The sequence below is a fragment of the Athene cunicularia genome, assembly GCF_003259725.1.
Source record: "Athene cunicularia isolate RWA chromosome 3 unlocalized genomic scaffold, athCun1 chr3_part1, whole genome shotgun sequence".
Taxonomy (NCBI): Eukaryota; Metazoa; Chordata; class Aves; order Strigiformes; family Strigidae; genus Athene; species Athene cunicularia.
Genome location: NW_020799097.1, coordinates 8,031,382 through 8,046,617, shown reverse-complemented (window position 1 = coordinate 8,046,617; position 15,236 = coordinate 8,031,382). Strand labels below are relative to the sequence as shown.

At 43.9% G+C, this 15,236-nt stretch overlaps 1 protein-coding gene across 1 annotated transcript in view; it reads left to right on the top strand.

Moving 5' to 3' along the window:
• KLHL29 (kelch like family member 29) overlaps positions 1 to 15,236 on the top strand; it is a 356,805-nt gene that overhangs the window by 303,745 nt on the left and 37,824 nt on the right. Inside the window, exons 9-10 of the mRNA XM_026844878.1 lie at positions 1,229 to 1,488; positions 14,372 to 14,570. Of these exons, the coding sequence (XP_026700679.1) occupies positions 1,229 to 1,488; positions 14,372 to 14,570 (459 nt within the window). The remainder of the gene's footprint in view (positions 1 to 1,228; positions 1,489 to 14,371; positions 14,571 to 15,236) is intronic.

The window sequence follows — 15,236 nt, the reverse complement described above, 5'->3', positions numbered from 1 at the left end:
AAAAAGAAAACCAAAACAAAACACAAAACTCCTAATCTCATGCCAGGTTAAAAAAAAAAAATCATAATCCCATTTTAATAAAAGCCATGTGTAGTGTGCAGGTTTTAAATCTGATGAAGGCAGAGACTGGGTGCAGGGAAAAATCCCTGAGCATTTCCAGCAGAAGCAATCTGATGGGAGTTTCATTTGAAGAGATGTGGGGCTATCACACATTCCTGTCCAGTGCTCTGAAATCGTACACTAGGATATGATACTGCCCAAATGTGATATACTTCTCTGAGAAGCCTGCCACTGGTACTGATGCTTTTGTGATCTGTTGCAGTCTATTTCTCTTTTTTTTTTTTTTTCTTGGTCCTCTATCTTAAAAGAATAGATTTTGTGTATTAGTACTAGCTTGGTTAACAAAAGCTGAGAAGAATCTGAGAATTCCTCTTATAAATGTCTGAAATTGGTGGATTTTTCTTCAGAATAACTGAAAAGGAAAACAGTACAGTCAAATGTATGGTGTAGCACACTTTTAACACAAAGCTACACACTGTGCCGTTACTTCTGTTTGCTGGGTAGGAGATAATGCTGTCTGCTCTGTGCATGATTTTCTTTGAAACCCACTACACAACATTTAACAGAAGGCGTTAGTATAATCTGTGTTTTGCATAAGGGATGTCATCACATTCGGCAGTAACAAAGTTCCTTTGAAAAAAAAAAAAGGGGGAAGGATTTTTTTTTTTATTTGAAGTAGCTTAGTAGCTGAACAGGGCAAAAATTATCATAAAGCGACTGCAGCATCCTCAGAAATGTCCTTAGTGCTGTTTGCATTTATTCTTAAGTGTCTGCACTGGCGTTTACATCTTTGCTGTTTCTTAAAGCAACATTGTAGGCGGTAGAAATAGCAGCAGTCTCTTGGCTGGGTTCCCGTCCCTTGGGAAGCCCCAGATACTATTATGTCAGTAGGTTTCCCCAGTGCCTTGTGAAGACTTACATGAAAAGCAAACTCAGAAAGTGTATTTCTCTCCCCATCCCCAGCTCAGTTGTTAGACAGACTTTGATTTTTGTATTTTAAACCCCAGTCCTAAAGTAACCCAGGGTGCTGCTTCTAATTAACTCCCTGAAATTAATTAGGGTTGGAGGTTTGTCTGTGGCACTTTTTTTTTTAATGATCTCAGTAAAAATGTGAATCTTGCTTTTCATAATTCTCACTTGCTTTTTTATTTTGCTTTGCTCCTTTTAGAAAAACAGCTGACTGCTAGCAACTGCCTAGGAATTCTAGCCATGGCTGAAGCCATGCAGTGCACTGAACTATACAACATGGCCAAAGCATATGCCCTGCAAATTTTCCCAGAGGTGGCAAATCAAGAAGAGATACTTAATATCTCAAAAGATGACTTCATTTCCTACATGTCCAACGACAGCCTGAACACCAAAGCAGAGGAGCTGGTGTATGAAACAGTGATAAAGTGGATTAAGAAGGACGCTGCAATCAGAGCTCAGGTAAAAATAATCTCAGCAGCCTCACTCTGTTCCGTTCCCATGAATGCTTCTTTTAAAATAGAAACCATCCCCGTGCAATTTTAAACATGAGGGTGTGTAGGAGATGGGATGGGCAGTTCAAATAAAAAAAGAGAAAGGGAATGCAGGCTACGCACAAAATGTATGTAATTTTAAAATCTGATCCCCGTATCTGATCATTTAGAATGAAAAATCTCATTTGTGACATGCATGGTACAAAGCTAGGGCCTCAAGTTGTTGGCTGCAGACTCGGTCAGAGATAAATTGGGAAGGATTAGAGATGTGTGAGACGCTGCTTTAAGAAGGGGATGCATTTTAGTAACAGTGGGAAATAAAAATCTGTCAGAAAATCTGTATTTCTTTTGATGCCACATACTGAATGAGTATAACTTCAGTACACACACACACAAAAAGATTTTGTATCTCTATTGGCTGCTTAGATAACCCCTTGGGTATTATATATTTATTAGAATTAGCGTCTCCTCAACCATCTGAGCTATGCAGTCTGCTCTTGAGTAAAGAAACTGAGCATATTACATTTGCCCAGCACTATCTCCAGATAAAAGCTAGAAGCAATGACTGTTTGGAGGCTGGTGATTTTCCTTGAGCCCAGAAGACATCTCTGGTGATATTTAAAAACCTGCCACTTGCCTTCAGTGCAGATCTTGCATGTCAGCTTCTGTGTGTAGTGAATTGTGGTGATCTGAACTACAAACATCTCCATTTGGAGGCCAGTTCTCCCCACAGACCCCAGAAGGGGAAGGTTATTTTCCTCCTTTCCTCTCCTTTGGAGGCCAAAATTGCAGCCTACCCTGGCAAGGCTAACTTCTGTTGATCCCCGGTCAAAGGTTTGGCTCGTTGAAGGAGGACAGTCCAGTTGCTTATGGACCAGACTGGGACTCAGGAAAACCCTTGGCCATTGTTGATGCTGTCCCACATCGTGGAAGGCTGTACTTTTCTTGATTTAAATGGGAATTCAAGCACCTAAATGTGCAGTGGGATGTTAAATACATCATTGGATGTGATCTGGAGCATCTGCATCTCTGTCCCTCACCTGGAAAGTGGGAGAAAAAGCATTTCCCAATCTCACTGTGCTGCTGGATGAGGGTAAGGACGTTAAGGATGGTGGGGCACTCCATGCCAGGCCAAGCCTTGCTGCCACCAGCTCAGCCCCCAGCCCCTCCAGGGCCTTTCTCCAAACTTGTCCCGCCCTGTGCAAGCAGGTGATGTAGCTCAGCAGGGCAGTCCTGTGCTGGGGACTCACCACTCTCTCTGACCACGTACTCCACGTGCCAGTGATGCCATTTAGTATTGCCCAATATTATTATTGCTTAAAACATTTAGACAATATCATTGTTTTTATTAAAATGGGCCCCTTTCTGGCCCTCGCTGACCTTGAAAAACACACTGTTTTACAGAGTATTTCCCTGCTTGCTTAAAGTTTGATGACAGCCGTCAGCTCTGTGCAGCTCTGAGCTCTGAACCTAATGCAACCTTGGAGATTATTCCCAGGGGCTGGAGTACGGGAGTTCTGTGGCAAGAGCCTGTTTGTCTGGTGCAAACAGAAGGTGTCACTCACCAGGCGGTCTGGGTTATGATTTCAAAATTACTGGTTTAAATATTTCCTCTGAGCCCTGCTGTGGTGATGTTATGAATTTATTTTTTTAAGTGGTGGTTATCCTTGCCCCCCTCTCGCTGCTACCACCACCACCACCTCCTGCTCTCTTCCTTTCATGTTGAGGTTGGGTTGGTTTTCTGGGTTTTTTTTTTACCTCCAAGCTGCCTTCCCCTCTGCCTGGCTTCTGCAGTGCCTTTGTAGTTTATGATGGCAGTTTTATTTGCTTCTCCAAATTTCTCTGTGGTGCTTTGGTTTCATGCATTACTTTACAAGGGCTTTTAATTTTTAATTTGTATTTATCCAGAGATGAGGGTCTTGAATAAATTAATATTAAAGATACCAAGCAGATAACTATTTTCTTGCCAAATCCTACCACTAAACTGGTTTCTTTAGGCTGTAGCTCTCACTTTTTTTTGTACTCTCTGCACTGCTTGATCTATTATAAAGCTCTTAGTTAAATAGGTACTTATTTTCTAAAAGTAGGAACTCATACTTACCATGAAAAGTACCATCTTTACAGTAATGACTTCTGCGTTTTCAGAGCCCAGGAACAAATAGCTCTGACGGTGGATAGGAAGGAAAATAAACCTAAATAATCTTGAAAATTTGTGCTTGGTGTGTGGCAAGGCCCACCATGCCAGGAACTGCCAAAGGTTCTGTGAGGTGCACAGGATGCTCAGAGGTTTGCAGAACTGGGTGACCATGGCAATACTGAATGCAGGATGGGCTTCTTGCAGGAGCTGTGCATACATATTTCAGCTTTATGCACAGTTTGGTGAGATGGATTCACTCAGCTCTCTTTAGGCTCTTTGGGGTGGGGAACCAGCAGGTGGAGGACACCAGTGCAGCAACAGGATTGTTTCTTCACCCAGCTGGTGGGATCCGTTGGGAGGGTTGCTGGAGAGGCTTTAGCCATGAATTGCAGCAGCCCCAAGACATCACTCCTGCTCTACTGCACTCTTCAGGTGACCAGTCTGGTTTTATTTCTCTCTCCCAAAGGCAGTCCAGGCAGTTAAATCTTTCAGGGCCCAGATTTCCAGGGTCTGCACTTTCTTCATATCTCCCCGCTCCCCATCTCCCTTTACCTGACAGGCCAACCTATTGTCATGGTTTTATTTTCAGTAGCTCAAATAGCAGGTGATTAAAATGCCTCTTTGGCAGCTTCTTCCAAGCACTGAATTGGTGATTCTCCCAAAGGTGAATGTCTGGCATAAACAGGGAAAGGTCTGTGCTCTGTGTCTCACCTGCATGTCCATCTTCCCTGGCAGAGCCTGGCAGGGGCTTGCTCAGCAGAGATATCCTCACAGGGATGCTCGGAGAAGGAGCCTTCTCTCTAAAATCAGCACCCTCTGCCCCCAGGGCAGCTGCAGCCCTCCAAAACTCCTTGTGCTTTAATGGCTTTGTGTCACTCAGGAGTGCAAGCTTATGTCTGGAGACAGTAAATCTCACCACTTGTGTTCCCCACACCACAGCTCCTTGTGCCACACTCTTAAGAGAACTTACCCATCACTGCCTCCTCTCCTGTCTGAATCCCTTTCTAAGAGCCTCTGAGAAGGAGATTTTCAATGGAGCCTCCTGTTCTCCTGGAAGGGCGTTGGGTGTACTATCTTTCTGCTCTTGTCTGCCTTTCTAAAAGCTCTTCTTCGGGTATCTAATTGTTTCTGCTTTTGTTAATTCTTTCCCCACCCTGGAGGGCAGTGACAGGGAAGGAACCGGGATTTGCTTGCAAGGCTAGTTGAAAAGCTGTGCTCTGGCTGACTTCTAATTTCAAAAATTGTGCTCATACGACATCTTACAGTGCTTATAAAAGTACTCTGTGGCATTACAAAAAACAACATCCAAGCCTTGTTACAAAGAAGGAATAACAGTGCTTTAAAGGTTACTGATCCATCTATGTAAGACAGAAAGGCAGCTCAGACAATGACATATGTCTTGGGCTAAGATTTGGTAAATAACTGTATCCAGTGCGTTGGAGCAGTGCAGCAGCTCATATGGTAATGTTTATGGAGCTATTTCAGCGCTGGTGGTAGTGCAGTCACGTAAAATTGGTCTAACCAAAAGAAGCAACCTGTGATGTGAGGTCTGGACAGGTAGGTAGGTAATTTCCTGTACCAGCAGACGCAGAGCACTGGTTGTAGGAGTCCTCTTGATTGCTTGTCACTGAGTGGAAAGCCTGCAGCTGACTGACACATCTGTAAAAGCTGAATCTACTTGTTTTGCCTATTTATTTCTCTTCCTGACTGATGGACAAGATTGTAGGGTTTATCCTAACAGTTATCCACTTGATAAGCTTATTACAACTCCAGCAAACTCATGCAAAAAAAAATATATTGTATAATGGAGGCTTTACTGTCTGGAAACCAGCACAATCACAGCTGTCCAAACCAGCAAAGATTTCTGCCAGGGCCCAAGGAGTCTTCACCTGAGCTCATTCCCCAGCTCTCTGCATGGTCTTGGGTCCCCATCTCTTACACTCTGAGCTGGAGGAAAGTGATGCCTCCCACATGGGCTGTTGGAAGGATCCGGTGGATAATGAGCCATATTGTCCACTGGTACTGAGGACTGCCAGAGCTGTGCAGAGCTTCAGCATTAGTGTGGGATGGGGAATATCTGAAGTTTCTGGTTGTACAGCAATTCGCTGCCTGCTCAGAGCATGGACGTACCAAATCTCATTGGAAATTTTCCCACCTTCTGGTCTAAGTCCAAAGTTGTATCTGTTTTTCTGACATGAAAACACAGTAACATGTTTCTTAACAACAGAAAGCCTAGGAAAACAAGACTCCCAGTTGCATGAAGCTTCCCTCTCGCCCTGAGGAAGGACAAGAATTGAGGGGAGGACAAACATTCCAACAAGTTACCTGGAGTAGTGCTGAAAGAGAGGCAAGTATTGCAGTGATAAGTGACAGATGAGAAGCTCAGCTGAATGGCAGTCACCTTTTGTGGGCCTCTGCAAGGATATAATCGTGTGCCCTTTTTTCAAACCCTGTTTAAAATCATGGTGTCCAATAACAAAATGAAATGTCTCCACCATAAAGGCATTAACAAGCCGCCTATGAACTTGTGTCCTCAGAGGCAGATTTGTTTAAACAGCATCTTCATGGTGCCTGAGAACCAGAGATGCGTAGACAAATTGGAGGTAATTTAGAGAAGAGCAACACAAATGATTAAAAGACTGAAGGAACTGATGTGAGGAAAAAAAAGATTAAAAGATGTGAATATGCATGACTTGGCCTAATGACAGTTAAAGAGGGATAAACTTCTACAAGTGTTTGAAGCCCCAAGGAGAGGAGTTGCCTGGAAGGATGCAAGGGGTGTAACAACAGTAAGGACCCCTGAGATGAATTTGAGACTTGGCAAATTAGTCTAAGCAAACACAAAGCCCACCTGAAAGCTCTGTATCTGTCAGTGAAGGTAAGGTAAGGTGATGGAGAGAAGAAGAGGATTTATGTCAAAAATGTTACAAATGCCCATGAGCTATATTTTAGCAGTGACAGAGAATGTCAATTCAGAGGCAAGATCCTACAGAGGAGAAGGGGCTGGTAACCATGAGAGAGCAGATGGAAGATCCTTGGTCTGCAGTTAGGCTGTTGAGATGGTAGCGTAATTTCGCAGGCACATTTTAAAGAGTCTCCAAAGCTATGCAGAAGAGTTACTTGCTTCGAGAAAATGGAGAATCGGACAAGAAACAAGCACAATCCCAACCCTGCACTAACAAGGAGGTAATGATATATTCAGAACTTGATACCAAATACCAGCATGTACAAATTACTGAAGTTCATCATAATAGGAAATTAACTGATCACTCAATGTACTTAAGGCATTAAGCTTCAGGAAAGCAATATCGGAATAAGTATGATAAGGAAACTTCCAAGGGAGCCTAAGTGAATTAGGCACTAACACTCTATTACAGTCAATTAGGCTTCTTTGAAAAGCCCACACTACCCTAATGCTTTGAAATCCATTTGCGGGGAAGAGCAGACAAATTCAGAAAGATGCCATAATGAAAGTGCAAGAAGCTCCAATTTCTCTGAAAGTGGAAAACGCAAGGGATGAGCGGTAACCCCTGTGATTTCCCAGGGACGGGCTGCTCAAAGAGCTCAGATTTAAATGAATCTTTTGCAGACATACTCAGAGCCTGTATGGGCTTACAGAGGGAGTAGAAAAGGCAGCAGCAGGAACAGAATCAGTGCAGGAACATGCCCTTAGCTATATATTGGAGGAAGAAACTGCATTAATTTTTTTAAAAAAAGAGGATGCAGGTGACATGAACAGTTCCTTAAATTCTCACCATACTAAACTTGTAAGGTTTTTTAAAGGGATACCCTTAACTGAGTATCTACTGAATTACTTCTGTGAAGTTTAAATTGGTTTGAGAAGCTCCCTTGTCTCCCAGTCTGCTCAGCCTCTTAATTTGTGGCTTTTTCAACACATTTTCCTATTTTTTTAGAAAATATTTCTCTGCTGGTTCTGATGCAACGGCCTTACAAAACCACACATCTGCAAGTAGCTCCTCAGATGTGCTCATTTTGCGTTGCCTTGTGCTGCACATGGCCCCAGCACTCAGACTCCCAGAAAAAAACTTGTTGTACACAATAGGCAAGAAGCATTTTGGAGAATTGTTGCACACAGGTTCACGTGTCAGTGTGTTGTAGGGATGGGTGTATCAGGGGTGTATCAGGAGTTTACTTGGTTCTATGAAGCATCTTAGAAGCTTCAGCCATTCTGTTGTCAGCATGCTTTTGCAGTGCATCTGTGTGCATATGGGTGTTTGAATAGGTGATTGCCCATAAACAAAAGAAATGCCTCTCACCTCTATAGTAACCTTTGGGGGAACTTAAGGGGTTTATTTGACCGAGTTCAGTCAGCAAGTTAGAGATTGGGTGGTGAGAGTGAAGTTTTTTTAAGCCTTAGTATGCGGTAAATTCCAAGTACAATGGATCAGTGATTTCTCTTCCTGTGTATTTAAAAAACTCTCATCATATTACTGCTTGAAATACCTACCCATGTGCTGCTTTGCAGACATTTCGGAGAAGAGGACAGCAGTTCACTTTACATGCCGCTGATGACATTACAGTGTTTAGTCAGCTTGTGCTGCCACGAAGATGTCATGTTGAAACCTTATTTCAGAAAGACAGAGAAGCTGCTCTTTCTTTCTTGCTAGGCATGAGATCTATGCACGTGGCATCCCGCCACCAAGCCACCAGCTGAACCCAGTGCCTGTGAACCAGATTTTCTGCCACATGTTTATCTCATGATATTATGAGGCTGTTGGCTGACATGCTACTAAGCCGTTTGGTTTAATCTGAAGGGAGCATTGCAATTCCAAGAAGTCAGTACAGGTGTTTCATAAATAATACCAAACACACCAGAGAGCTTAGGTTGGGCTTGGATGTGACCTTGGATGTAGGAATGTGCAGGAAGTTACTGGAAACACGGTGTGTCTTTGTAATACCCAGGGGTTAGAGGTATCAAAGCAAGTACCCTCGTTACCAAGTAGCAGGACACACAGTGAAAACCTAACTGAAAAAGGCAAATTTCTGAAAATGGCAAAGCAATGCACCAACAGCTTTGGCTTCCCCAAACCAGCCAGTTCCCTGCTGGGCTTGCATTTGGACACTTGGAGCCAGCAACATTTTGAATATCAGTTTGGGTATCCTGCTGGGGAAGCCTGGGCTGGGCTGGAGATGGCTGCGAGGAGGGACCACTCATGTCACCACTCCAGTGAGCTTTCTTGCTTGGCCACCAAGCTGCTTCTCCAACTGCCACCATCGGCACAGCCGTTGGTTCATTACCTGGCCATTTTGGGGGGATTGGGGCTTTTGTTTTTAATTAAAGTGCCCTCTTCTCATTTGAAGGAGATTTATGCAGTGGGGAACTGATTCTGCTTCAGATCTGTCCCTGATGGCTTCCTCCATCTGAGGAGGTCCTTGCTGCAGCTCTTAGATCTGGCCTGTGCAAGACATGGAGAGAGTCTGAACCCAGGGTTTATGTGAGATGACATAAATCCCCTTCATAAATCTCAGATGAATCAAATATATTCCTACTTCATAATGTTTTTTAAAACTATTGGAATTATGCATAAGGAGCTGAAACATCAGTTTACTGGAGCAAACCCCTATCATAATGTGGGTAATCGAACTTCTTTATTTGTATTTCTAGCTGAAGCCTGTTTCTTTAGGCAGATAGCACAAAGGGTCCTTTGTAGGAAGAACAGTAAACTAGAGAAACAGATGAGGTATAAGGCATAAGGGAAACATTATTTTAACCTCTCTGGGCATTACTTCAAAAATGTTAAAAATCTTCAGAGCTTTCCAGTGTAGCATTTAAGGAGCAGGAAATTTTACTCTAGCAGTAAACATATTTCCTTTTAAAACTAACTGTATACAGTTGTAGCCCAAGTCTTTGCAGGAGCACACTGAGAGTCCTTTTGGAGAATACCTGTGAGGATTTTACTGGATTAGAGATTTGAGAATAAAAAGATTATTTTTAATGTGATACTGAAGAGGGTTTTGAAACTGAGACTTAGAAGATACCAGAACAAAGCCCGCTTGCAAGCAAGCATTCATAAGACCAATAGAATCAGCAGGAGAAGAAATGTCACAAAAAGTTTAGCAAAGTAAATGTCCTCACTCTAACTATCAGCCAGGAACAAAAAAAAAAAAAAAAAAATTCAACTGTTCTGTAATATAGTGTGCTCAAGCTCTGGCCTGCCTGCCAAAATGGGATTAATTTATGTATGAACAGATTATTAGGGAAAAGCTTGAAGGGATCATCTTCAAAGTATAGAGGATCACGTAGATCATTGAGTCAACACTGATCCAATGATAACATTTAGGCTTCCTTGCAGCATGATCATGGCCTTCCAAGCACAGTGCCCAGGGCAAACGGACACAAAAATTCCCATCAGAGGACAGAATTAATCACCCTCCAGTTTGGGTTGATGTCTTGTTATAGCCATCTCCATGTGTCATGTGCTGAGGAACACACTCCCTTTTCGAGGAGCTGATGGCTCACAGTTTTAGGCCAGAAGGGGACATTGATATTCTCTACTTCCCCTGGTGTGTGATGCATCCTCTCAGCTCAGATTGCTCTGGGGAGTGTGTTAAGTGTGTTGACTAAATCTCTATTAATTATAACACGAGTTTACACATGTCTAGCTGACAAGTAAATACTTGCTTGTATGTACCTATTTAGATGTCTGAATCTACAGCTGAATCTCTCCCTTGAAATGTTTAGGTAATTAAGGAAAGATAAGATCTCCTAAGATTTTTCTTTCCCTGTTTTTTATGAAGCACACTTGTGATTGCAGGCTGGTTGAAGGCCCGACTTTCAGTTCAGACACTGAAATCAGTATCTGTGAAATAGGTGCCTTGAAGCAGTCCAGGTAGCATCGCTCAAAAGGCACTACTCTACTGTATCCCCAGTGACTGTCCAAAAAGCCTTTACTCATGTGGTAGCAGTGCTCTGGCTCCTGTAGAATCATCTCAGCTGTGCACGGCACCATGGAGGTATCTGGCAGCATCAGTGCTCAGCAAGGAGTTTATGAACTAGATCCTCTGCTGGTGCAAAACCCGAGCAGCTCCCTTCATCCAATGGGAGCTATGCTGAGATTCATGTCACCTGAAAACCCCGTGCTGATGGTGTCCAAAATCTCCTCTAGCATTTTAAACAGAATCATAGAATCATCTAGGTTTGAGAAGACCTTGAAAATCACCTAGTCCAACCATTAACCTAACATTGACAGTTCTCAAACAATAAATTGGTTAGATTTTTGCATAATGGTGTCCGTTTTCAAGGAGCTAAGGCACAGTCTCCCATGTTTATGAGTTTATAACTCTTAATTTTAGGCCCAAAGGTGCATAAATATTTTCTGCTTCACCCTGGTATGTGATGCAGGTTGTAGAGTAGTCCTAAGTGATCCCCAGCAAAGACCAAAGAAATACTTCTACTTGTCCAGCCAGCGCCTGTAGCCGAGTAGTGAGAAGAAAACATCCTCAGAATTACAGGCAAATTGCAGTTCCAGGGACCTGAGGTTGTTGTCTGCTAAATTTGGCAATGTGCCCTGCACAGGTATTCTGCTGTTTTAATAAAAACCGGAAAAATCAGTAGGTGCAGTAGCTATTTCATAGCTGTATAGGGAACAACAGAAAGACAAGAGAGAATGGAGCGCAAATAACAGACAGTAAGGAGGTTGAAATGCTTTATGATGCGTATTCTAGTCTTAAATGAAAAGGATAACAGTAACAGGATATTTAGTACAATCATAGCTAACAGAGCTAGGAAGCCTTCATAAGTGAGAATCCAAAAGAAAAAGGCTGCTGATTGCCTAAATCACTTGAATATTCTTAAATCAGTGAGGCTAAATGAAATTCACCCTTGACTATAGTGCTTAAAAGAGCTGGTGCAAAAAGCCATTGGTTTATAAAAGCATCTCCTGTCTTCTAGAGGCACTGCGATGGTACATATTCTTCAAATCCCTTGGTGAAAAACACTGCAATTATATGTACCCTTAATGCTATCAGCCACGAGCCCGAGTCGCGACTGTGCGCGGTCATGCACACACACACACAGAGCCAGCTTTTTCTGGATGTTCGAGCAAAGGAAAGAACACAAGTGAAAAGTGACATCGGTTTTGATATGTGACATTAACTTTCAAGCTGATGAAAGGGAGCAACATGTTCTAATTATTATTCCCCTTCAAAATAAGCCACGAGCTCAGACAAAAGAGGAGAGAAAGCGGAGGGAGGGGGGAAACCAGGAGGGAAACAGAATCACATTTTCTCACTTATCTAATTAAAGCAAAGTGGGCGAGCGAGAGGGAGAGCTCACCGTGCTCAGGCAGTAACGCTGCCCCGTTTGTTCTGGGAAAGGTGGGAGACAAGAGGCGGTCACTCCGCCGGGCCCATGGGATCGTCCATCCCCGAACAGATGGGAGCTCTCTTCCCAATGGTAATTCACGCTCAACTTTGGGACATCGTGGTGCCTGTCAAACCCCCGTGTCTTAATTTAGTGGCTCTACTGTTTGTGCCTGTGTTTTGCATTGCTCTGTTATGGCTGCTTCCAGCGCAGACCTGACTCAGGAGCATCAGGGGCAGTTCTGGCATGTCCCGCCACACTGAGGGAAGGTGCTGGCTCTGCTATACACTCCATATATTTTTACAACTATTTAAACTGCCCTTTAGCAACTTGTGCTGCTTCCTGAGCAGCCTGTAGTGGGGATTAACCTCTCCCATGGGGGTTGTCTGGCTCATCCCCAGTACACCCGCTATCTGCATTCTTCCCATGTCTCGATGCCACGTTTCATCTTGGCTCCCATGTAAGGTTAAACGCCCCCAACCTTCTTAAAAAAAGCACTTCCTGAAATCAGAGCTCTGCCACCCACTGCCATATGTCCACTACTCCCTCTCCTACAAGGTATCGTTTAATGGTATTAAGATATCTGCAGCCAAGTGCGTGACATTCGTGACTCCCGGGAAGGGAAACAGCCGTTTTACTTCCTAGAAAGCACCTCAGAAATGGATTCCGGCAGTGGAAAAGAGAGGAGTGTCTTCTTTTCTGATTTGGAGGCTGATGAAGTGATCTCAAGCCCTACTCAGCCCCGTGCCATGCCAGAGGTAATAGTGAGGAGCCACAGACTCACTGCTAGGATTTTTCCCAGAAGATTAGCACTGTCATTTGTCTGTGCCTTTTGCATCACCTTTTCAACAACTTCAGCGTGACCAGACCTAAACACTTTGGGCTGTATCTAAAACTGCTGGCCTAGGTGTCGAGCAGGGCTGGTGAGAAGGGGGCCAGGAGTCAGCCTGAGACTATGGCCATCTCCCTGCTGCCATGTGGGGTTCAGCTCCCCACAGGCAGTCACATGAGCTTGCACCAGGCTGATGTGGCTCTCTGGCAGGAGAGCAGTGTGAGTTGCTGTTGGAAGGATAAATCCTCTGTTTTCATCCTTAATGAAGCCTGCTTCTTCAATTTGGGTGGGGAAAGGGGAAGCCCTGGAAGCAGTCCAGGGTGTCACTGTGGCTCACCTGCCTGGGCAGCCCATTAGCTGGTTCAGGCCACATCCCCACCCTCCCATCTCGCTGTGTCCCTGCCCCATTCCCATCCCTGCTCCTGCTGTGACTTGGCTCTCACGTGCTGCAGGGACACGCACGCTGCTGAAAAAGAAAGCAAGAGCCAAGTAGCTTCTGGAAAACCAGAGGCATCTGCAGGCCAGCAGATGCTGCTGGTGCCTGATGTTTCTCAGGACCAGTTGCACAGACCTGAGGAATATTTATTTGCGTCCTGGCTTCAGTCCCAGTTGGGATCTTTGGATGCAGTGGCTATATGAATATTTATTACAACAGATGATTGTCTTTTCTTGCTGTGCACCCTTAGTTTGCATCCTGTTTGTGTGCACGGCTTCTCGAGAACCATGTTTTCCTATTACTCTGCTTTTCACTGAACTCTTGTGTTGTGATACAACCAATTATATATAAAAAGAATAATCTGGGGATGGACTCTTGGTTTTTCGATTGCAGTTTTCTCTCTTGGGGTTTTGTTCTTTAAGCTGTGTTCAGTTACAGACAGCTTCATTTGCTTGGGTGTCCTTTGCCCTCAGAGGTTTAATGTATTTATTTAGAAGATGAAACTTACTGTCAGTATTTGTATAGCACCCTCTGGAGTCTGACTTTCCCAAAATCTAGAACTACATGATTTGTTTCACCAACAAATAAACCCTATTAATTAAAAGATTTTTAGCAAATTGGCTGATACTACTCTGTCTCTGCCATAGCAGTTGTTGAAATCCACCCTATTTACCAGCTTTTGTTTCACATTTCTAGTGCCAAAAAAAGACTTGTTTGGGGTTTTTTTACAGTGTAACAACCATGCTCACATTTCAAGGTTAATTCAGAAGACTCAAAAGCTTACTCCATGTCTCCAGTGCACAAGCTGTTATATTCAGCCTGAGTTCAGAATGAGCTTTTATTTCAAAAATCCCTCCATACAGCACTATATAACAGGAGTTGCCACCTTTTGAAGTTTATTTTCAGTCTCCTGGGACCAATACCAGCCTGGGTTGGGGAGCACTGAGGGCTGCACGGTCTCTGTCCCACCTGATTGCCAGGCAGCGCTCAGGTGCAGCATCAGTGACAAGTGTCTTTCCAGGTTGGGTGACGGGATGGTTTGCAGGGAAGGAGGTGGAGATGCCAAGCAGCTAAACTCTGGCACAAAGTCTGCAGTGTGTTATTATTTTTCCCCCCCTTGCAGTATGCTGCGGAGTTACTGGCAGTGGTGCGCCTCCCCTTCATCCATCCCAGCTATCTGCTAAATGTTGTTGACAACGAGGAGTTGATAAAGTCTTCAGAGGCTTGCCGGGATCTCGTGAATGAAGCCAAACGTTATCACATGCTGCCGCACGCCCGACAGGAGATGCAGACGCCAAGGACCCGGCCCAGGCTCTCTGCAGGTAAAGGAAAACTTCCTTCAGTGGCACCCGCTCCCTGGTTCAGCAGTTCCCAGGCATGGCCAGGACATGCCCTAGGACGGGGCACAGACCTCGGCTCCTTCCCTTGGCTCCTTCTCGGAGTCTGGTGATATTTCAAGCTCAAATTTCCATTTCTACTTTGCTTGAGCATTTAGGAGCCTCTCCCAGGTGGTCGGATGTGAGTTTTAGATGTATGCTTCTGAAACAAGATTTAGAAGGAGCCTACTTTTTAGGAATTATTATCTTTGGCAGAGACTGTGATGTTCCCCAATTGTCCTGAAAGTGAGCCCCTTGCCCTCCATGCCTCAGTTTCTCTAGCTGCAAAAACAGGCAAATAATTTGCTTCTTTGACATTCAGCTAATGGCAATTAGCTAACATTCATAAAACAGCTTCACTTTCACAGCCCTATGTAAATATATTATTTTGATATGGTGAGTCTTTCAGTATCAGTACAGGCTGTTTGCTGCCTCCAAAACAAAGAGATCACACATTATATATTCCCTTTTAAAAACCCAGCAGCTATGAAGAACTGTGTCTCTTCAAGAAGTTTCTCAACTGAGGAACACATGCATTTTCCTTTTCGGAAAAATACATTAAAGGAATCCAAGTGCCCAACTTCCCAGCAGAGCCCATGTCATGGCAAAGAA